Below are 23580 nucleotides of genomic sequence, written 5' to 3'. Positions count from 1 at the left end.
CCCATCCCTGTCAGACAGTGTGGTCCTCAGGAAGATCAGTACAAAGTGGGAATAAAATCAACCAGAATGTCTTTCCTTCTCTCTGTGGTGCTTTTCTGCGGAGACCATCCGGGTGTGTCAAGCCCGTATCATTTTACAAGGGCGTTTACCTGTCTGCATTATCGCTGCAAGGGCCCGCCTCCCTGCTGGTGCGTCCATGCGATTGGAGGACTGCGGCGCTCGGTAGGATCTCCTTTGCTGTGAGAAAGCCATAAAAAGCCATCATGGACAGGAAGACGGTACTTAGAGGGACTTGACTCTCCTCTTAGTGGACACCTCCGCTCTGCCAAACCTCTCTCTCTCTTTGCCCCTCTCTCTTTGTGTGTGACTTGTTTTCCTCTTAGAATGACCATGCGTTCCAGTAGAATCGTGACCACCAGTTATGGGTCAGGCGGCAGTGTCGGTGGCGGTCTCAGCGGCGGTTACGGTGGCGGTTACAGTGGCAGTCTCGCCGGTGGTTACGGCGGTGGTTACGGCGGTGGCGGCGGCGGCGGCGGCTCACGTGGCTGGTCCTCTAGATCTGCAGTGTCGTACAGGTCATCACCAGTGATGGCCTCCAGCTCCTCGATGCTTAGGTCAAGCATGGGTGGTGGCGGCGGTGGTGGTGGAGGTTTCGGCATGGGTTCTGGCGGTGGAGGAGGTTACTCCATTGGCTCAAGTGGATTTGGATCTGGCGGAGGTCAGCTGATAGCTCCCATTACAAACGTCCATGTCAACGCCAGCCTGCTGGCCCCCATAGACCTAAAGTTCGATCCCACCATCCAGACCGTGCGTCTACAAGAGAAGGATCAGATCATGAACCTGAACAATCGCTTTGCATCCTTCATTGACAAGGTAGGTGTAAAAACAATTTTGAACATAGGCATTGGTTTGTGGAGAAAGATGATCGATGCAAACTCTATATATACAACCGCAAAGCCCCCAGACTGTAAATGCTAGAAGTCCATGACCATAGCTGGACCTTTGCCATCTGTCTTCTAGCAAGAGGCAGGAAACACTATAGTGGTCGTATCCAATGTACGATGCCTCTAAACTCAAGTGGTGATCGAGTTACGGTAGCACTCAAAGTCTTCTCCTGATGCAGCAGATACCACCTGAGTATGATCAAACTTACCAAAGTCAATGATATTTCCTTATTGTATGTCAACCAGTGCAGTGAAATGCCGATTATTAACTCCAGTCTCTGGGTTGAGGAAAGGCTGACTGTGACTCAATCCCACACTAACTGTTTGAAAGTCGGCAACGTGAACCATTATGTCACTATTGATCCATTTTAATAAGTTTTGGATAGATTCGCAAAATGTGCCAGAGATCAAAAAGGTGAGGTGCATTAAAGGGGAGGGGCTATATGAGGCGTGGCACCCAAAACAAAGGGATGGGCTCCAACCTTCCGCCCCCTTAATCTGCATGCAGAAGTTCAAACTTGTTTGCTGGATCTCCATATGAGCAATTTTAAAATAAATATACTTTGGGGGGGTAAAGGTGGTCTTGTTTATACCAACGTGCAACCGAGATAAGAAAGAAGACACAGGGACATATTCATGTCACGATATTGTATCCTTGCCTAAACACTAACCCTGAACCCACTCTTTAAATTTCCGTTTTTCCTAGGTACGCTTCCTGGAGCAGCAGAACAAAATGCTGGACACCAAATGGCAACTGATGCAGGAGCAGACCACCACCCGCTCCAACATCGACGCCATGTTCGAGGCCTACATCGCCAACCTGCGCAGACAGCTGGACGGTTACGGCAACGAGAAGGTCAAACTGGAGGGAGAGCTGAGGAACATGCAAGGACTGGTGGAAGACTTCAAGATGAAGTGAGAACCACCAAAAAGCAAGGACTCAATCAGCTGTTATAAACTTACTGATTTGTCCGTTTTATTTGACTCTTTCAGATACGAGGATGAAATCGGCAAACGTGCAAATCTGGAGAATGAATTTGTTGTCCTCAAAAAGGTAACTGCTGAAGCGCTTAAGTGTTTCTGCAACCGGAACGCAATAAAAAAACATTTCTTTAGACTTAGATTTAGACAAACTTTATTGATCCACAACGGAAATTGTTCCTTCTTCTTCTATACCAACAGGATGTCGATATTGCCTACATGAAAAAGATCGATCTTGAGGCACAGATTGACGGTCTTCAGGATGAGATTAACTTCCTCAGGGCGATCTATGACAGAGTACGTAAAACAAACCTCAAACACTGCTTACTGCCATGGTTTAAGACTCTACCACCATCAAACTTCATGCGCCTGTTTTTGTCTATCAGGAGCTCGCTGAACTCCAGACCCAGATCAAGGACACTTCAGTCATCGTACAGATGGACAACAGCCGCAACCTGGACATGGACTCCATCATCGCTGAAGTGAAGGCTCAGTACGAGGACATCTCCAACCGCAGCCGTGCCGACACGGAGGCGTTCTATCAGCAGAAGGTAGACATCCAACACTGAAGGTGTAAATTTTTTTAGCATACACTATATGTTAGAGAAAAATTGATTAAATCCAAGCACTTTGTCAACGGAGGCAATAATAGAACCTTCCAACACAACCAAGGCAGTAGAAGAGTTTCTCCCTTAGTTGCTTGGTTTGTGTTATACCAATGTACCAAAGGTGTCACCTGCTGTTAGTTATTTGCGAAAAATTAAATGAAATCGCAAGTTAGAGTCGATAATGTTTCTCCCCTGTCCAGAAGGTGGCGGTAATGCATGCTACACAAAGTGATTAAATCCAAATGAAGGAGCAGTCAACATATTAATCATTGAACCAATTAAAAAAACGGAATGTAATTCTCAAAAAGACAGCTCATCTCCTGTTTGGAGCCTACAGAGCTTTTCTGCCTGGCACTCACACACACCAGCGACATGGAGAAAGATGAAGCTGTGACGCGGCATTAAAAAAAGGGGTCGCAAAGGTTGTAATTAAGTTAGCAAACATTGTCATTGCAATCTGTTATTTTTTTCAGTGACATTGGAAACAATATCAAAATGAGTTGTTGCCTTGAAAAAGAGAGACGTTTTATTTGTTTTTGCTAAAGACATACAAATAATAAGTAGAAAAGCACTCCGAGAACACAGGCACTATCTCCCAATAGTAATAAAAAAACCTAGATGGTTGTTCGGATCAGCCCCAAAATCCAATCACTTATCCTACATTTGACATTTCCTAGAAGTTCAACGAAAATCCAGCCATAACTTTTTGAGCTAAGTGGCTAACTAACAATTCGACAAACAAACCACAGCGAATACATAACCTCCTGACGTTTGTTTTGTTCGTCTGTAGCTTCAAAACCGGCTGTAAGCGGGTTCACTCTTCGTACGGTCTCAGCGCCTGGGCGTGTTTGTTCTATTGCGGATTCAAATCAACAGAGTGAGTCTCTGTGGGTGTAGGCGGGGCCACTAGCATCCACACACATAGATGTTTAACGTAGTAACATAAGGCAACTTGGTAGATATGATCTGGGTCACCCCCACAACTTGTTCCTTATCCCATTGATGACATTTCCTGAATTTTAAGGAAAATCCGCCCATAATGTTGCTAACTCATTAGAACCAGTCTAAAATGTGTCCAAAGTAGCACCATGTCAATTCTCATTCTCTCCTTCCAGTACAAGGACATGGAGAGCTCTGCTGGCCAGTACGGGGATGACCTTCGCAACACCAAGAGCGAGATCGCAGAACTCAACCGTATGATCAGTCGCATCCAGAACGAGATCGACGCTATCAAGGGACAGGTGTGTTCAACACTCTGATTGGACTCGGCATCCTCGCTAACGTTACCCGACCTTGCAGCGCGCCAACCTGGAGGCTCAGATCGCAGAGGCCGAGGAGCGCGGCGAGATAGCGGTGAAGGACGCCAAGGCCCGCATCAAGGACCTGGAAGACGCCCTGCAGCGAGCCAAGCAGGACATGGCTCGCCAGATCCGGGAATACCAGGAGCTCATGAACATCAAGCTGACTCTCGACATTGAGATCGCCACCTACAGGAAACTGCTGGAGGGCGAGGAGGAGAGGTATGCAACGTTTAGACTTTGAGCTCCTGGAATCCTTTTCCTACAAATATATTGTGTCCTAACTTTTTGTTTGTTTGTTTGATCTCTGCAGGATTGGAGCTGGTGGCGGAAATGCAACAATCCACATACAGACCTCAGGATCCAGCAGCAGCAGCGGCTTTGGTATGGAACTGTTTTTTTCTTTTTCACTTGAGATTGTACATAATAATAATAATAATACTAGTATACAATTAAACAACTAAGGTAAGTCTAGTGAAGTATGTATATATATATATATATATGTATATATATACACACATTATATATTACATATATATACATATATATGTATATATGTTAATCATATATGTTTATGATTAATATTATTATTATATACTATTATATATATTTATATATACACATTATATATTATATATATACATATATATATATATATATATATATATATATATATATATATATATATATATATATATATATATATATATATATATATATATATATATATATATATATATATATATATATATATATATATATATACATTTTATTACTCTTTAAAAAAATAATCTTTATGGAGTTGTTAATTGTCTGTTCCTATTTTTCCTGGGTTTTTTTTGTTGCCTTTTTTTAGATAGGTGGACAAACCGATAATAGAAAGTAAAAATCTTCTCATAACACTGATAAAAACATGAACTTTCAGAACTGTTTTTGGAGTATTTTTTCTTCGTATTAGTAGCTCCTGTTCTTGTCCAACACTTTGTGCTGTTAAGTTTCGGTTTCATTTGGATTAAAAAAATATATATATTGCAGTTAGCCCAGCTTTTCTTCCTGTCACGTGATCTGTGGTCACACATTTTTTCATACGTCTGTTTTATTTCTATCACCAGGTGGTGGCTCAGGAGGAGGAATGGGCATGGGAGGAGGAATGGGCATGGGCATGGGCATGGGCATGGGCGGAGGAATGGGCGGAGGAATGGGCTACAGCAGCAGCATAAGCGGCGGCTACGGCATTGGCGGCGGCGGCGGCTACAGCATTGGCGGCGGCGGCGGCCGCATGAGCAGCGGCGGCGGCTCAAGCAGCAGCTCCATGATGACGTCCAGAACCAGCTCTCGCCGCTGAAAACAGACCCAAACACCAGGAAAAATAAACCCTCCATAGCCCCATTAGATGCATTTCCTGTCCTGTGTAGTTCTATAGTCCTTTGTTTTGAGCAGCACACACTCCCAGAGTCCGAGGTTCCATCCTGCAGAGGCAGAGTCAATATAAACGCAGTCCTCTCTTGTGCTGGTGACTGTCCTTGTTGTTGCTCCCACTTGTCCTGTAGATAAGAGCACACTTGTAGTATCAGGACTGCGAGTAACCTGCAACCCGACTTAACCATCACACGCTAACACGTCAGACATTCGGAGGTTCCTAAAAAAAAGATGACGGCAATCTTTTCCGAGCTCTGACATGTTAGCGCGCGTGAGGCGGTCACACCCAGCACGTCACTATTTCTGCTACGAAGCTCTACGCACACACGCCACCGTCATTTTGCATCAATTCCCGCTTTACTCTGAATGGAAAAATAAACGTTTGTTCTCGACCAAGTCTGGAATAAAGATGAGTTTCGGTGTGTTTGGTGTCATTTTTTTTTCTGCATTTTTATTTTAGACACTCACTGCAAAAAGTGAAATCTAAGTACGATTAAATATCTCAAATAAGGCTGATATTTGCTTATTTTCTGTCTGATAAGATAATTCCTCTCACTAGCAGATTTTATGTTAGAGTGTTTTACTTGTTTTAAGGGTTTTGGTCCTAAAACGGGGGTGTCAGGTTTCTCAGTAGCGTGACAAAAAACAATAAAAGGAGTGTAAAATGCAAGATACACACGTGGAGGCCATGTTGCATTAGACCAGGGGTCGGCAACCCGCGGCTCCGGAGCCGCATGCGGCTCTTTGACCACTCTGATTAAGCTCAGCTACATACTTGCCGGCCCCCCGGCAAGTAACATTGTTACGTTACAAATATGCGCCACACTGTGAACCCACACCAAAAAAGAATGAAAAACACATTTCTGGAGAACATCCCACCGTAACACAACATAAACACAACACAACCAATACCCAGAATCCCATGCAGCCCTAACTCTTCCGGTCTACATTATACACCCCCCGCTACCACCAAATCCCCCCACACATCACCCCCCCACCCCCCACCCCCCCTCCGTGCGTTGGTTGAGCGGAAGAGTTAGGGCTGCATGGGATTCTGGGTATTGGTACCGTCAGTGTAAGATGTGTGGCTGCTGAGGTAGTACGCCTTGCTGTCACTTACGTGAGCAAGCTGAAACTGCATTCTACGTGTGGTCGAGCAGGTACACTGTTAGGGCAGACTGTAGAGGGCGCCAAAACAGTGTCATCACGCTCTGATATTCAGGAGTCTCTATCAAGCGCCATTCATTCAAAACCCGCGGGCCGCACTAACATCAAATTTCCACGTTAAAGTGTGTGCCGGTGTGTGTGTCGGAGACCCCTGGTTAACATAGCACAAAGTTTTTAAGCTTTGTATGCGGTGTTTTTCATTTTAAATATTCAATTTTTTTTTGTGGCTCCCATCATTTTCTTTAATTTGTGAAACTTGCCAAAATGGCTCTTTGAGTGGTAAAGGTTGCCGACCCCTGCATTAGACTGTCAAATCCCTACAGTACCGATGTCAAAATAAACAGTGCTGCCATGGAAAAGACTTTGGCTCCAAATCTAGTTTGGGAGGACACCTATTTAGAAAATAAGATTAGATGTTTTAGGGATGTTTGGGGTTTTTTTCGTTGTTGTTTTTTTCCCCAGGTCAAAGGGACAAGCGGTAGACGATTCTGAATATTCTGCCTTTATGAGACAATAATGCTCATTTTTAACCCTTGTGTAATGTTCATATTGTTCTTACTCAGCCAGCGTTTATTGGGATAAGGTAAACATCTGTTCAGTATTTGAACATAAAAGTGTTTGATTGTGAGGCATTAAAAGCCACAAAATGCAACGGGTCCATCAAACCCACAAACGCTGGCTGAGTAACAACAATATGAACGTTGCACGGAAAATGTATCTGCCAGTTTCTGCGTCCCACAGGGATTCTTCTTTTGTGTTTCTGCACCTGCGGTTCCCACACAAGGTTTGTCGACACTGTCTGCTCTCATTTTCTCGCACATTTGACCCTCTGATGTTCTGTGTACCTACACTCTGTCCTCCTCCTGTCTAGGCCTGCTGTGTGTGTGTGTGTGTGTGTGTGTGTGTGTGTGTGTGTGTGTGTGTGTGTGTGTGTGTGTGTGTGTGTGTGTGTGTGTGTGTGTGTGTGTGTGTGTGTGTGTGTGTGTGTGTGTGTGTGTGTGTGTGTGTGTGGTACACAGAACATCAATTTCCACACTTCTATTAGCCCCGGGTCCAGTGGACCTGGACATCTTATATGTAATAGAAATGTGTATGGTGTGTGGTCATTAAAGGCCTACTGAAATGATTTTTTTTTATTTAAACGGGAATAGCACGGGAATAGCAGATCCATTCTATGTGTCATACTTGATCATTTCGCGATATTGCCATATTTTTGCTGAAAGGATTTAGTAGAGAAAATCGACGATAAAGTTCGCAACTTTTGCTCGCTGATAAAAAAAAAAGCCTTGCCTGTAGCGGAAGTAGCGTGACGTCACAGGAGCTAGTATTCCTCACAATTCCCCGTTGTTTACAATGGAGCGAGAGAGATTCGGACCGAGAAAGTGACGATTACCCCATTAATCGCCAAATGGACATTTAAAGTGACTTTTATCTCCAAGACAATACATCGGTGACACACTTAGCTACTGAGCTAACGTGATAGCATCGGTCTCAAATGAAGATAGAAACAAAATAAATAAACCCCTGACTGGAAGGATAGACAGAAGATCAACAATACTATTAAACCATGTACATGTAACTACACGGTTAAAAATTCTCAGCCTGGTAAGGCTTGAAAATGCTGTTGCTAACGACGCTAAGGCTAACTTAGCAACTTAGCAACCGGACCTCACAGAACTATGATAAAAACATTAGCGCTCCACCTACGCCAGCCAGCCCTCATCTTCCCATCAACAGCCGTGCTCACCTGCGTTCCAGCGATCGACGGCGCGACGAAGGACTTCATCCGTGGGTTTGGCGGCAAGCATCGGCTAGGCGTAGTAAGTAGTCCTTGTTGTGTTGCTGTAAGTATTGTACTTAGCCGCTAATACAGCGATCGATCCCACCTACAACGTTCTTCTTTGCAGCCTCCATTGTTCATTAAACAAATTGCAAAAGATTCACCAACACAGATGTCCACAATACTGTGGAATTTTGTCGAAGAAAACAAGAGGTTTTTGTATCGGGTCAGATGGGGTCCGAACACTTCCGTGGATTTTGTGACGTCACGCGCATAAATCATATCCAAAGGAGTTTTTCAACCGGAAGTGTGGCGGGAAAATTAAAATGTCACTTTATAAGTTAACCCGGCCGTATTGGCATGTGTTGCAATGTTAAGATTTCATCATTGATATATAAACTATCAGACTGCGTGGTCGCTAGTAGTGGCTTTCAGTAGGACTTTAAATATGTATTCTGATATATGTTCTTCACATAAAATGAGCCAAAGTCAGTGAGTCTCAGTTTGAAAAATTAATTAATTGTGTCATTTTTCTTTTAATAAAAAAAATGAAAACGGGTCCCACAGACCCGAACACCACACAAGGGTTAATTGAAACTACCATTTGTTTTGGCCTTCTTGTTTACTGTCGCAAAAACGAAAACAAAAAGTTCAAAGTTGCGCAACGTGCATACTAATGCTGCTGTTTTTTTTGGTCTTAATTTAAATCCTAAGTGTAAGACTTAGGATACAAATAGACGGGAGTAGACATTGAAAGGGTAAAAGAAACCAGATTTTTGGGAGTATTAATAGATGATAAAAATTAAATGTAAATCTCATATACAAAATATACAACATAAGGTGGCAAAAGACATTTCAATAATGAATAAAGCAAAATACGTCCTGGGCCAAAAATGACTTCATATTCTCTACTGCTCGCTAGTGTTACCATATCTGAGTTATTGTGCAGAAATATGGGGAAATAACTACAAACGTGCGCTACATTCGTTAACCGTATTACAAAAAAGATCAATTAGACTGATACATAATGTTGGATATAGAGAACATACAAACACTTTATTTATTGAGTCAAAAATATTAAAGTTCGATGATTTGGTCAAATTGCAAACAGCTAAAATGTTGTACAAAGCAAACTATAACCTGCTAGCAAAGAATGTACAACAATTCTTCTCAACTAAAGAGGAGAAATATAACCTTAGAGTCAAATCTAATTTAAAAACATTTGTATGCACGTACAACACTTAGGACCTTTAGCACAGGGGTCACCAACGCGGTGCCCGCGGGCACCAGGTAGCCCGTAAGGACCAGATGAGTAGCCCGCTGGCCTGTTCTAAAAATAGCTCAAATAGCAGCACTTACCAGTGAGCTGCCTCTATTTTTAAATTGTATTTATTTACTAGCAAGCTGGTCTCGCTTTGCCCGACATTTTTAATTCTAAGAGAGACAAAACTCAAATAGAATTTGAAAATCCAAGAAAATATTTGAAAGACTTGGTTTTCACTTGTTTAAATAAATTCATTAATTCTTTTACTTTGCTTCTTATAACTTTCAGAACGACAATTTTAGAGAAAAAAATACAACCTTAAAAATGATTTTAGGATTTTTAAACACATATACCTTTTTACCTTTTAAATTTCTTCCTTTTCTTTCCTGACAATTTAAATCAATGTTCAAGTAAATTTATTTTTTATTATTGTAAAGAATTCTTCATTTTAGCTTCTGTTTTTTCGACGAAGAATATTTGTGAAATATTTCTTCAAACTTATTATGATTAAAATTCAAAAAAATTATTCTGGCAAATCTAGAAAATCTGTAGAATCAAATTTAAATCTTATTTCAGAGTCTTTTGAATTCATTTTAAAATTTTTGTTCTGGAAAATCTAGAAGAAATAATGATTTGTCTTTGTTAGAAATATAGCTTGGTCCAATTTGTTATATATTCTAACAAAGTGCAGATTGGATTTTAACCTATTTAAAACATGTCATCAAAATTCTAAAATTAATCTTAATCAGGAAAAATTACTAATGATGTTCCATAAATTATTTTTTTAAGTTTTTCTCTTCTTTTTTTCGGTTGAATTTTGAATTTTAAAGAGTCGAAATTGAAGATAAACTATGTTTCTAAATTTAATTGTCATTTTTTTTTCGTGTTTTCTCCTCTTTTAAACCGTTCAATTAAGTGTAAATATCATTAATTATTAATAATAACATAGAGTTAAAGGTAAATTGAGCAAATTGGCTATTTCTGCCAATTTATTTAAGTGTGTATCAAACTGGTAGCCCTTCGCATTAATCACTACCCAAGAAGTAGCTCCTGCTTTCAAAAAGGTTGCTGACTCCTGCTTTAGCATATCAGTATGTGGAATTAAATGATGGAATGGATGAAGTAAAGAAGTGAAACATTGTACTGATATGATCCACTTTAAGAGGTTGTTCAAATGAATAGTGCTTACAAAGTACAAAGAAGAAGAATTATGAGAAATACTTTCAACCTTATTGAAAATAAGATATTCTTCATCCCAGTATGTTAATAATGACTAACTTAATTATATATTACAAAACTGTTGTATTACTCATTCACGGATGTCATTTTATCATTAAAAAAAAGTCAGTAAATGAATGTATATATTTGTAAACGCTCTGAAGTGGGAAAGGGGTAGGATTAAATAAGCTTTGCTTCTTCCTACTCCTTTTCGGACATGATGAAAAGTGAAATGATGTGAAATTGTGTGATGTATTATGCTGTAAGTGTGTTCATGTTCCAAATAAACTAAAGAAAGAAAGAAAAGAAAGAAAGAAAGTGTCAAAGTCAAGGCAATGAATGAATGAATGATCTATGGCCCCCCGGGGTGATATTTGATTAGTATTAGAAGCGGCCCGCAGGCCACAGCCGCCTGCTGCTGTTTTGCACGCAGCAATACTCCATCAGTGTTGGTGCTAGGAATTTTTCAAAATGGCCATCAAGTCGTAAAAACGGGGTCCCACGGTAACTTTTTGGGGTCCCACTTTTTTCTGTAAGCGTTTTGAAAACAAATGATAAATGTATGCGTTATCCTGTTTATATCTCACGTGCTATATTGTGTTTTGGAAAAAGGTTGTCATAATTGTTACTTAATTCATTTAAAAAAAAAATACAAAAGAAAACACATTTTTATGCATATGTAAATGTATTCATTTATAAACATTTATTTACTTTCTTCTCCGCTGCAGGTATTTTTTTCTGTATTTTTTACTGTAATATTTTCAGAATGTGTTTGTTTTATTTTTGGCCAAAGTAAGACAAAGAAAACAATCTGAAGTTGTCTTTATTTTTTTAGTTTTATTGCCACAGAATTTCCTCCATGAGGCCCCTGAGCTAAAATGACTTTGACACCTCTGATTTAAATGAATCCGGATTGTTCAGATGTATCTGAATATAATCAATAATATGTAAGTTTAATATGTAACACATAGTGTATTCCAGTAACCGCTCAAAACAATAATTTACTCATTTCAATGGTTGAGTTGTCAAGTATGTGTACATGAATATTTGACGTAATGCTCCCCTCTTGTGGTCAAAAGCATAACTTCATTTGATATTAGATTTTATTCTCTTGAAACATTTACTGTATGTTTGAATGACGTCACATGTCAAGTTTATGTATACATTAAATAAACACATTTAAGTACATTAAGTATGCATGCATTATTTAAAAAAAACAACTACGCTAACTCATAATGTGGATGAATATTCAATATCGTACTTAATCAGTATTTGATATCATAACTACATTATTCTTATCACACAAACAAGTAGGCTTTAAATGCTTTTAATGCAACACGGTGACATAATCACACTTGACAAACTGCATTATAATGTCTTCGAATATATACAGTATTACGTATTTAAAAAAGGTCACGGGACATGGGGGGAATATTTTTTTTTTTTTTTTTTTTTTTTTTTTTAGGGCATGTATCTTGTGCGCACGAGAAACTTTTTATAAAGTTATAAAAAAAAATAAGAAACATTTTGTATATATATATATATATATTTTTTTTAGACATGTATCTCATGCCTACAAGAAAGTTTCTCCTGCGCACCAGATACATGTCTAAAAAATATATAAATATATATATATATATATATATATATATATATATATATATATATATATATATATATATATATATATATATATATATATATATATATAAACTATTTTTTTTAGACATGTATCTCATGCGCACAAGAAAGTTTCTCCTGCGCACGAGATACATGTCTAAAAAAATATATATATATATATATATATATATATAACTATTTTTTTTTAGACATGTATCTCATGCGCACAAGAAAGTTTCTCCTGCGCACGAGATACATGTCTAAAAAAATATATATATATATATATATATATATATATATATATATATATATATATATATATATATATATATATATATATATATATATATATATATATATATATATATATATATATATATAAACTTTTTTTTTTAGACATGTATCTCATGCGCACAAGAAAGTTTCTCCTGCGCACGAGATACATGTCTAAAAAAAAAATATATATATATATATATATATATATATATATATATATATATATATATATATATATATATATATATATATAAACTATTTTTTTTTAGACATGTATCTCATGCACACGAGAAACTGTCTAAAAAAAAAAAAAAAAAAAAAAATTATAACTTTTGTTTTTTTGTATATATATAACTTTATAAAAAAGTTTCTCGTTCGCACGAGAAAGTTTACATGTCTAAAATAAAAAAATTGTTAAAAATTATTTTTTTTTAAAATTCCCCCATGTCCCTTTAGGGCAGAGGTGTCCAAAGTGTGGCCCGGGGGCCATTTGCGGCCCGCAGCTAATCGTTTACCGGCCCCCCACACATTCTGCAAAAATTGCAAAATTGATAGTATTGCAAAAATTAAAAAAAAAACATTTTAAAAAAGTGGAATGAGGTGAAATCTAACCAGAAAAAGTTGCAATGTTGACACAAAGCTGCCATGCAGGCTGTTTTATTTTCTTTTGTCTTTGTTTATTTTTTATTTTTTTTGCCATTGCTCGAAAAAAAAAAAAAAAAAAGACCAAAAATCTATGTTACAATTACCTAAAAAATGTCACTTTAAAATGTTTTACGTGGAAAAATTATTGCATATATTGTGGGGGTGCTCCACTAACCACGTTAAACCCAGATTCCGAACTAACAAAGGTCTTAACTCATTCTCTTTCTATGCCACATCAATGTGGAATGCGCTCCCAACAGGTATAAAAGAAAGGGCATCTCTATCCTCCTTCAAAACCGCTATAAAAGTTCACCTCCAGGCAGCTACAACCCTAAACTAACACCCTCCCCGGATTGCTAATAATCAAATGTAAACAATCAAATGCAGATTCTTTTTCTTATGCCTTCTGATCTCTCTCTCTCTCTCTCTCTCTCTCTCTCTCTCTCTCTCTCTCTCTCTCTCTCTCTCTCTCTCTCTCTCTCTCTCTATGTCCACTACTTGATGTCCATATCCCCCCCCCACCCCCCACCCCACCCCCCCTCCACACTCCTGATTGTAAATAATGTAAATAATTCAATGTGATTATCTTGTGTGATGACTGTATTATGATGATAGTATATATGATAGTATATATCTGTATCATGAATCAATTTAAGTGGACCCCGACTTAAACAAGTTGAAAAACTTATTCGGGTGTTACCATTTAGTGGTCAATTGTACGGAATATGTACTTCACTGTGCAACCTACTAATAAAAGTCTCAATCAATCAATCAATCAATCAATCATGCCATATAAAACAATCAACGTTTTATTTGACAAAAGAGCATAAAACAAACAAAATAATAGTTCAAACGTAAAATGGACAGATATATCTGAAGTTGATCTTGTAATTTAAGTGTGAAAAGTTAAAAAAACAACTAATAAAAATGTATCACTTTATGAGTGGGAGACCTTTTGGATCCCAAATATATTTAGTGGGATTTTATTTAACTTTTCACTGTGATTACTCAAAAGTATTAAAGAATTCAAATCAATGGTGTCCTGCATTATTCATCTTTTAGGGCTCTAATTACTAAATACTGCATATTTCAGTTTTACTATGAAAAACAAAGTTGTCTTTGACAGAAAAGTGATAAAACCTGAAGTTGATATAGAGATATACTGTAAAAAACAATAATAATAATTTGACTTATTTTTAACATTTTAATGACTGAGACCCTTGATTGGTCCCCGGGAGCCCTAAAGGTTAAAAAAAAAATCTATATATTTTGTTATGGTTTGAAAATGAAAAATATCAAAATGGCCCCCGTATGCTTAAATTTTTCCGTGTGGCCCTCAGTGGAAAAAGTTTGGACACCCCTGCTTTAGGGGCTCCGTACAATTCTGACAGTTGCTCCCATTTTTAATTTCTTAACATTAGAAAAAAAAACAATTAAATATTGCCGTAATATATGTGATGTATTTTTAATATCAGATTACGTCAAAAACAATTACAGCATTTGCAATGAGAAACTGAGAGGAAAAGCGTGTGTTGACCTTCTTGTGTGTTTACATCTTCATCTACGCTGGTAAGAAATGTGGTAACAAGTGGTAGTAACATTGAGAGACGTCTACATGTCAATAATGTAGGGAGTGATACCTCTGTCTTTTTTTTTTTTAACTTCACCTTCACAGTGGAAGTAATTGAAGTGCATTGTTGCATCACCCTATATGGCTGTCCTACTGGGGTCGTCAGGGTCAAAGGTCATGATCTCCATATGGATGAGACCTGGAAAAAAATGAAAGCTTATTTTAAAAAGGTCAGAAGTATGAGAGTGGTGCCTCGGTTTTTTAGTTATCTGTTCCATTAGGTCCGGCGAGAACTGAACCGTGCAAAAACCAAAGCCATAAGGAATCATGTAAATCCAGGTAATTTATTCCAGACACGAAAACTGTGGAAAATATCTTTGTAAAAAAAAATTGTGGCAAACATTTTTTGAGAAAATCTTTGACATTTTTTGGTTGAAATTCTTTGGTGAGATTTTTTTTGTCCAAAATTTTTAGCAAAAATCTTTGGCAAGATTTGTGATGAAAATGTTGGGTGAACGTTTTTAGAAAACTTTTTTTTTTTTTAATTCTTGGCGAAAATCTTTGCAGAACATTTTCAGAGGAAATCTATGGGGAAAAATATTTGAGAAATGTTTGGCCGAAGGGACAAGCGGAAGAAAATGGATGGATGGGTTTTGGCTGACATCTTTGGTGAAAATATTTTTACCTTAAAAAATCATGTAAATCCAATTACGTCTTCCCAGACACAAAAAACATTTTTTGGTAAAATTGTTTGGTAAAAGTCTTTTTTAAATATTTTTTTTTGTCGAAAGTCTTTGACAAAAATATTTTTGCCTTAGGAAATCATGTTAAGCATCCCAGACACAAAAACGTAGGCAACATTTTTTGGTGAAAAATTTTAGATTTTTTTTTTGGGACATTTTTAGACAAAATCACAAATAAGGTGACATCTCTGGCAAAACCCTTTGGCGGAAATCTTTTTAAAAAATGTTTTCCTTTCAATAATGTCAATCCAATTATTTCCTTCCAGACACACAACTTTGGCAAACACCTTTGAAACATTTTTTTGGCTAACTCTTTTAGAGAAACTTTAGCAAGGTTTTTAATCAAAAATCTTTGGCAATATTTTTTTGTTAAATCTTTAACAAGGATTTTTTTGGTTAAACATATTTGATTAATTATAAGAGAATATCTTAGGTGAACATTTTTAGAAAACATTTTTAGGTAAAATTCTTGGCAAAAATCTTTGAAAAAAAATTTGAGAGACAATATTTGGGGGAAAAAAATGTGGAGAAATGTTTTGGTGAAATTTTTTTGGGAAAATGTAAAAACATGCAAATCCAATTAAGTCTTTACAGACAAAAACATTGGCAACATTTTTTGTTAAAAACATTTTTTGAGAAAAACTTGAAAAATATGTTTTTTGTCGAAAATCTTTGACAAAAATATTTTTGCCTTAGGAAATCATGTTAATGATCCCAGACACAAAAACTTGGGCAACATTTTTTGGTGAACATTTTCAGAATTTCTTTTTGGACATTTTTAGACAAAATCACAAATTAGGTGACATCTCTGGCAAAAACCTTTGGCGGAAATCTTTTTAAAAAATATTTTCCTTTCAATAATGTCAATCCAATTATTTCCTTCCAGACACACAGCTTTGGCAAACATCTTTGAAACATTTTTTTTGGCTAACTCTTTTAGAGAAACTTCAGCAAGGTTTTTAATCAAAAATCTTTGGCAATATTTTTTTGTTAAATCTTTAACAAGGATTTTTTTTGGTTAAACATGTTTGATTAATTATAAGAGAATATCTTAGGTGAACATTTTTAGAAAACATTTTTAGGTAAAATTTTTGGCAAAAATCTTTGAAAAAAAATTGAGAGTCAAAATTTTGGGGAAAAAATGTGGAGAAATGTTTTGGTGACATTTTTTTGGGAAAATTTAAAAACATGCAAATCCAATTAAGTCTTTACAGACACAAAAACGTTGGCAACATTTTTTGTTGAAAATTTTTTGAGAAAAACTTGAAAAATGTTTTTTTTGTGGATAATATTTGACAAAAATATTTTTGCCTTAGGAAATCATGTTAATCATCCCTGACACAAAAACTTAGGCAACATTTTTTTGTGAAAAAGTTCAGAATTTTTTTTCTCTGGCAAAAACCTTTGGCAAATATAATTGTTTAATATCTTTTCCTTTCAATAATGTCAATCCAATTATTTCCTTCCAGACACACAACTTTGGCAAAAATCTTTGAAACATGTTTTTGGCTAACTCTTTTAGAGAAACTTTAGCAAGGTTTTTAATCAAAATATTTTTTTGTTAAATCTTTAACAAGGATTTTTTTTGTTTAAACATATTTGATTCATTATAAGAGAATATCTTAGGTGAACATTTTTAGAAAACATTTTTAGGTAAAAATTTTGGCAAAAAATTGAGAGACAAAATTTTGGGGGAAAAAAATTGGAGAAATGTTTTGGTGAAAATGTTTTGGGGAAATTTAAAAACATCAAATCTAATTAAGTCTTTACAGACACAAAAACATTGGCAACATTTTTTGTTGAAAACATTTTTTGAGAAAAACTTAAAAAATATGTTTTTTGTCGAAAATCTTTGACAAAAATATTTTTGCCTTAGGAAATCATGTTAATCATCCCAGACACAAAAACTTAGGCAACATTTTTTGGTGAACATTTTCAGAATTTCTTATTGGACATTTTTAGACAAAATCACAAATTAGGTGACATCTCTGGCAAAAACCTTTGGCGGAAATCTTTTAAAAAAATATTTTCCTTTCAATAATGTCAATCCAATTATTTCCTTCCAAACACACAACTTTGGCAAACATCTTTGAAACATTTTTTTTGGCTAACTCTTTTAGAGAAACTTTAGCAAGGTTTTTAATCAAAAATCTTTGGCAATATTTTTTTGTTAAATCTTTAACAATGATTTTTTTTTGGTTAAACATATTTGATTCATTATAAGAGAATATCTTAGGTGAAAATTTTTAGAAAACATTTTTAGGTAAAATTCTTGGCAAAAATCTTTGAAAAAAAATTTGAGAGACAATATTTTGGGGGAAAAAATTTGGAGAAATGTTTTGGTGAAAATGTTTTGGGGAAATTGTAAAAACATGCAAATCCAATTAAGTCTTTACAGACACAAAAACGTTGGCAACATTTTTTGTTGAACATTTTTTGAGAAAAACTTGAAAAATGTTTTTTTGGTCAAATCTTTGACAAAAATGTTTTTGCCTTAGGAAATCATGTTAATCATCCCAGACACAAAAACTTAGGCAACATTTTTTGGTGAAAAAGTTCAGAATTGTTTTTCTCTGGCAAAAACCTTTGGCGAAAATAATTTTAAAAATATTTTCCTTTCAATAATGTCAATCCAATTATTTCCTTCCAGACACACAACTTTGGCAAACATCTTTGAAACATTTTTTTTGGCTAACTCTTTTAGAGAAACTTTAGCAAGGTTTTTAATCAAAAATCTTTGGCAATATTTTTTTGTTAAATCTTTAACAAGGATTTTTTTTTGGTTAAACATATTTGATTAATTATAAGAGAATATCTTAGGTGAACATTTTTAGAAAACATTTTTAGGTAAAATTCTTGGCAAAAATCTTTGAAAAAAAATTTGAGAGACAGTATTTTGGGGGAAAAAATGTGGAGAAATGTTTTGGTGAAATTTTTTGGGGAAAATGTAAAAACATGCAAATCCAATTAAGTCTTTACAGACAAAAACATTGGCAACATTTTTTGTTGAACATTTTTTGAGAAAAACTTAAAAAATGTGTTTTTTGTCGAAAATCTTTGACAAAAATATTTTTGCCTTAGGAAATCATGTTAATGATCCTAGACACAAAAACTTAGGCAACATTTTTTGGTGAACATTTTCAAAATTTCTTTTTGGACATTTTTAGACAAAATCACAAATTAGGTGACATCTCTGGCAAAAACCTTTGGCCAAAATCTTTTTTTAAAATATTTTCCTTTCAATAATGTCAATCCAATTATTTCCTTCTAGACACACAACTTTGGCAAACATCTTTGAAACATTTTTTTTGGCTAACTCTTTTAGAGAAACTTTAGCAAGGTTTTTAATCAAAAATCTTTGGCAATATGTATTTGTTAAATCTTTAACAAGTATTTTTTTTTTGTTAAACATATTTGATTCATTATAAGAGAATATCTTAGGTGAACATTTTTAGAAAACATTTTTAGGTAAAATTTTTGGCAAAAATCTTTGAAAAAAAAATTGAGAGTCAAAATTTTGGGGAAAAAAATTTGGAGAAATGTTTTGGTGAAATTTAAAAACATGCAAATCCAATTAAGTCTTAACAGACACAAAAACGTTGGCAACATTTTTTGTTGAACATTTTTTGAGAAAAACTTGAAAAATGTTTTTTTTGTGGATAATATTTGACAAAAATAGTTTTGCCTTAGGAAATAATGTTAATCATCCCAGACACAAAAACTTAGGCAACATTTTTTGGTGAAAATTTTCTGAATTTTTTTTGGGACATTTTTTTTTAGACAAAATCACAAATTAGGTGACATCTCTGGCAAAAACCTTTGGCCAAAATCTTTTTTAAAAATATTTTCCTTTCAATAATGTCAATCCGATTATTTTATTTAGCAAGGTTTTTTGTCAAAAATGTTGTCAAATTTTTCACAATTATTTTTTTTTTTGGTCAAAAATCTTTATTAAATTATAAGAAAATATATTAGGTGAACATTTTAGAAAAAAACATTTTGAGAAAATTCCAGGCGAAAATCTTCGGAGAACATTTTTCGGGTAAATCTTTGTCGGAAAAAATTTTGAGAATTTTTTTTGGTGACGTCTTTTACAAAGATTTTGGGCGAAAATCTTTTTGGAGAAAAAATATTCCGAGACAACTGAATGTTAACAAAAAGTGCGGCGTACAAAAACCGAGGTACCACTGCGTAAGTAGCAACTGAGTCACATGACATCTTATAATTAACCGCCAACGTACTCTTCCACTCCCCGATGGTGAGCTCCATGCTCTCAAAGGAGTCGTCGTAAAGCAGAGAGCCGGGCTCGCTCTCCGGATCGTGATATTCAGCCAAGAAGGCGTGCGACAGTCCCTGCTCGGCCGTCAACCTGGTCTCTGGATCCAGCAGCAACATGCCCTCCAACAGCGACACAGCTGCCGACGCAAAAAATGCCAAAACAATCAAAAATCATGGACTATTTCTGTCTTTCAGAATGTCATAAATAAAGGGGACCACAAAAAATTGCATTATTGGCTTTATTTTAAACCAAAAAAATCTTAGGGTACATTAAACATATGTTTCTTATTGCAAGTTTGTCCTTAAATAAAATAGTGAACATACAAGACAACTTGTCTTTTAGTAGTAAGTAAACAAACAAAGGCTCCTAATTAGTCTGCTGACATATGCAGTAACATATTGTGTCATTTCTCTACCTATTATTTTGTCAAAATTATTAAGGACAAGCGGTAGAAAATTGATTATTAATCTACTTGTTCATTTACTGTTAATATCTGCTTACTTTCTGTCAGGTTCAAACACTGATGACATCTATTAAACAAGACAAGAAGCAAAGAATCAAACAGAGACAGAATTACATTTGGACTCAATTTTGAGGAGGGACGCGGCAACTGTACTCTCTGTACAGTCTTGCACCACGCTCTGACAAAAAAGGTTTACATCTCCTCCTTTATTTACACAACAACATCTGCTTCCAAAGGAATGGGGGGTATGTAAACAGCTCTTGTTTTTGGTCACATTGAAAACAAAAGAAGAAGATGCCTCGGGCTTGGGTTAGTCCTGGATTCAGCTTGGGGAGGTCTTCGATGACAATAGATAACCCCTCCCGTCTCATCCCATCGTACACAATGGAATTTTCCAAGCCTTTGCTTGGTGCAACAAAGACAGCCTCTTGTCTGTTCATTGGGAACTCAGAACGGAAAGTTTTTTGATAATTTAAATAAAATGTTTCTGACACTTTGTCTTTTAACATGTTCTATCTACACTTCTGTTAAAATGTAATAATCACTTATTATTCTCTTCTTTGATACTTTACATTAGTTTTGGATGATACCACAAATTTGGGTATCAATTCGATACCAAGTAGTTACAGGATCATACATTGGTCATATTCAAATTCCTCAGGGACGTATTTCCTGACTTTATAAACATAATATAAAAATTTTTTAAATGAAAGATGTTGTAATGCCAAAAAAAATATTGATGTAATCATAGTAGTGTCGACTAGATACACTCCTGTACTTGGTATCATTACAGTGGATGTTAGGTGTAGATCCACCCATGGCGTTTGTTTACATTGTGACGCCGGGTGGGGGGACCGGTACTTTTTTAGAGGCGGTATAGTACCGAATATGATTCATTAGTATCGCGGTACTATACTAATACCGGTATACCGTACAACCCAAACTGCAAGTATAAAACACATGAGATGAGTAGCAACATTTTACAGCGCATACAGAGGTAGATAAAGCTGCTGAATACTCATAATACTTCAAATGCAGCTACTCCATTTACTTGAGATGATCAAAAACTGCCATCAAGAGGTTTCCTACAGCCACAGATGCTCATAGCAATGTTTTTTGGTTTATAAATGAGCCAAACTATGAAAAAAACTGCGACTTATAGTCCGAAAAATACGGTAGTCATTATTAAGTACTTATTAATGCCTTATTCTGCATGGCCTTATTATACAACCAGTAAGCCATTAACTAAGAGTCTTCCCTAACCCTAACCCCAACCCTAACCCTTACCCTAACCCTGACCCTGACCTTTACCCTTAAAGGCCTACTGAAATGATTTTTTTTATTTAAACGGGGATAGCAAATCTATTCTATGTGTCATACTTGATCATTTCGCGATATTGCCATATTTTTGCTGAAAGGATTTAGTAGAGAACATCAACGATAAAGATCACAACTTTTGGTATCTGACAAAAAAAAGCCTTGCCCGTACCGGAAGTAGCGTGACGTAGTCAGTTGAACATTTCCGCAAAGTTCCCTATTGTTTACAGTGATGGCGGCCAGAAGTGGGAGCGATTCGGACCGAGAAAGCGACGATTTCCCCATTAATTTGAGCGAGGATGAAAGATTTGTGGATGAGGAAAGTGCAAGTGAAGGACTAGTGGGGAGTGGAAGCGATTCAGATAGGGAAGATGCTGTGAGAGCCGGGGGTGACCTGATATTCAGCTGGGAATGACTATAACAGTAAATAAACACAAGACATATATATACTCTATTAGCCACAACACAACCAGGTTTATATTTAATATGCCACAAATAAATCCCGCATAAAAACACCTAGGTGTTTGTTATGCTAGCTCCTAGCTACTAGCTCCCGTCCATACAACCCGCCAATACAATTCAAACACCTGCACAACACACACAATCACTCAGCCCAAAGGACCGTTCACCTAACCCAAGATTCATAAAGCTTATATATTTACCCAAAGTTACGTACGTGACACACACGTACGGGCAAGCGATCAAATGTTTGGAAGCGCAGCTGCGTACTCACGGTAGCACGTCTGCGTCTGTGTATCCAAATCAAAGTAATCTTTGATTGATTGATTGATTGAGACTTTTATTAGTAGGTTGCACAGTGAAGTACATATTCCGTACAATTGACCACTAAATGGTAACACCCGAATAAGTTTTTCAACTTGTTTAAGTCGGGGTCCACTTAAATTGATTCATGATACAGATTTATACTATCATATATACTATCATCATAATACAGTCATCACACAAGATAATCACATTGAATTATTTACATTATTTACAATCAGGGGTGTGGAGGGGGGACGGACGATATGGACATCAAGTAGTGGAGAGAGAGAGAGAGAGAGAGAGAGAGAGAGAGAGAGAGAGAGAGAGAGAGAGAGAGAGAGAGAGAGAGAGAGAGAGAGAGAGATCAGAAGGCATAAGAAAAAGAAAAAGTATCTGCATTTGATTGTTTACATTTGATTATTAACAATCCGGGGAGGGTGTTAGTTTAGGGTTGTAGCTGCCTGGAGGTGAACTTTTATTGCAGTTTTGAAGGAGGATAGAGATGCCCTTTCTTTTATACCTGTTGGGAGCGCATTCCACATTGATGTGGCATAGAAAGAGAATGAGTTAAGACCTTTGTTAGTTCGGAATCTGGGTTTAACATGGTTAGTGGAGCACCCCCTGGTGTTGTGGTTATGGCGGTCATTTACGTTAAGGAAGTAGTTTGACATGTACTTCGGTATCAGGGAGGTGTAGCGGATTTTATAGACTAGGCTCTGTGCAAGTTGTTTAACTCTGTCCTCCACCCTGAGCCAGCCCACTTTAGAGAAGTGGGTAGGAGTGAGGTGGGATCTGGGGTGGAGGTCTAGAAGTAACCTGACTAGCTTGTTCTGAGATGTTTGGAGTTTAGATTTGAGGGTTTTGGAGGTGCTAGGGTACCAGGAGGTGCATGCGTAATCGAAAAAGGGTTGAACGAGAGTTCCCGCCAGAATCCTCAAGGTGCTTTTGTTGACCAGAGAGGAAATTCTGTAGAGAAATCTCGTTCGTTGGTTAACCTTTTTGATTACCTTGGTTGCCATTTTATCACAGGAAAGGTTAGACTCTAGCTTTATGTCACTTTATAATCCTGGTAAGAGTCTGTGTTGTCCCAGTTCTCTACAGGCGTCTGTGTACCGAAGTCAAAGTCCTCTTGGTAAGAGTCTCTGTTGTCCGAGTTCTTCGATCTTGACTGCATCTTTCGGGAATGTAAACAATGAAACGCCGGCTGTGTTGTGTTGCTGACT

At 36.5% G+C, this 23580-nt stretch overlaps 2 protein-coding genes across 3 annotated transcripts in view; one reads left to right on the top strand and one right to left on the bottom strand.

Annotated features, from left to right (window-relative positions):
• Positions 1–283: 283 nt before the first annotated feature.
• Positions 284–5672, top strand: LOC133654335 (intermediate filament protein ON3-like). Its single transcript, XM_062054646.1, has 9 exons — positions 284–873; positions 1651–1859; positions 1938–1998; positions 2127–2222; positions 2312–2476; positions 3649–3774; positions 3833–4053; positions 4145–4215; positions 4944–5672. The coding sequence occupies exons 1-9, from the start codon at positions 385–387 to the stop codon at positions 5174–5176; spliced, it is 1671 nt and encodes a 556-aa protein (XP_061910630.1). The 5' UTR covers positions 284–384; the 3' UTR covers positions 5177–5672.
• An 8780-nt stretch (positions 5673–14452) lies between these two features.
• The window catches only part of zgc:171775 (STKc_p38 domain-containing protein), a 30820-nt gene continuing 21692 nt past the window's right edge, over positions 14453–23580 (bottom strand). The window contains exons 11-12 of one of the 2 annotated variants that reach the window (XM_062054644.1): positions 19775–19948; positions 14453–14989 (exon numbers count right to left, since the gene is read on the bottom strand). In XM_062054644.1, the coding sequence (XP_061910628.1) occupies positions 14928–14989; positions 19775–19948 (236 nt within the window). In that variant the 3' untranslated portion in view covers positions 14453–14927. The remainder of the gene's footprint in view (positions 14990–19774; positions 19949–23580) is intronic. The other variant, XM_062054645.1, reaches the window with a different exon arrangement.

This window comes from Entelurus aequoreus, linkage group LG07, assembly GCF_033978785.1.
Source record: "Entelurus aequoreus isolate RoL-2023_Sb linkage group LG07, RoL_Eaeq_v1.1, whole genome shotgun sequence".
Taxonomy (NCBI): Eukaryota; Metazoa; Chordata; class Actinopteri; order Syngnathiformes; family Syngnathidae; genus Entelurus; species Entelurus aequoreus.
Note: the sequence above shows the minus strand (reverse complement) of the source record. Positions and strands in the feature narration are given on the sequence as shown.

Bases quoted from the DNA above. Each gene is read 5' to 3' on its own strand.
- LOC133654335 (XM_062054646.1), top strand. From the start codon at position 385: ATGACCATGCGTTCCAGTAGAATCGTGACCACCAGTTATGGGTCAGGC. The intron at 874-1,650 runs GTAGGTGTAAAA...CGTTTTTCCTAG, and splicing joins TTGCATCCTTCATTGACAAG to GTACGCTTCCTGGAGCAGCA. The intron at 3,775-3,832 runs GTGTGTTCAACA...CCGACCTTGCAG, and splicing joins TCGACGCTATCAAGGGACAG to CGCGCCAACCTGGAGGCTCA.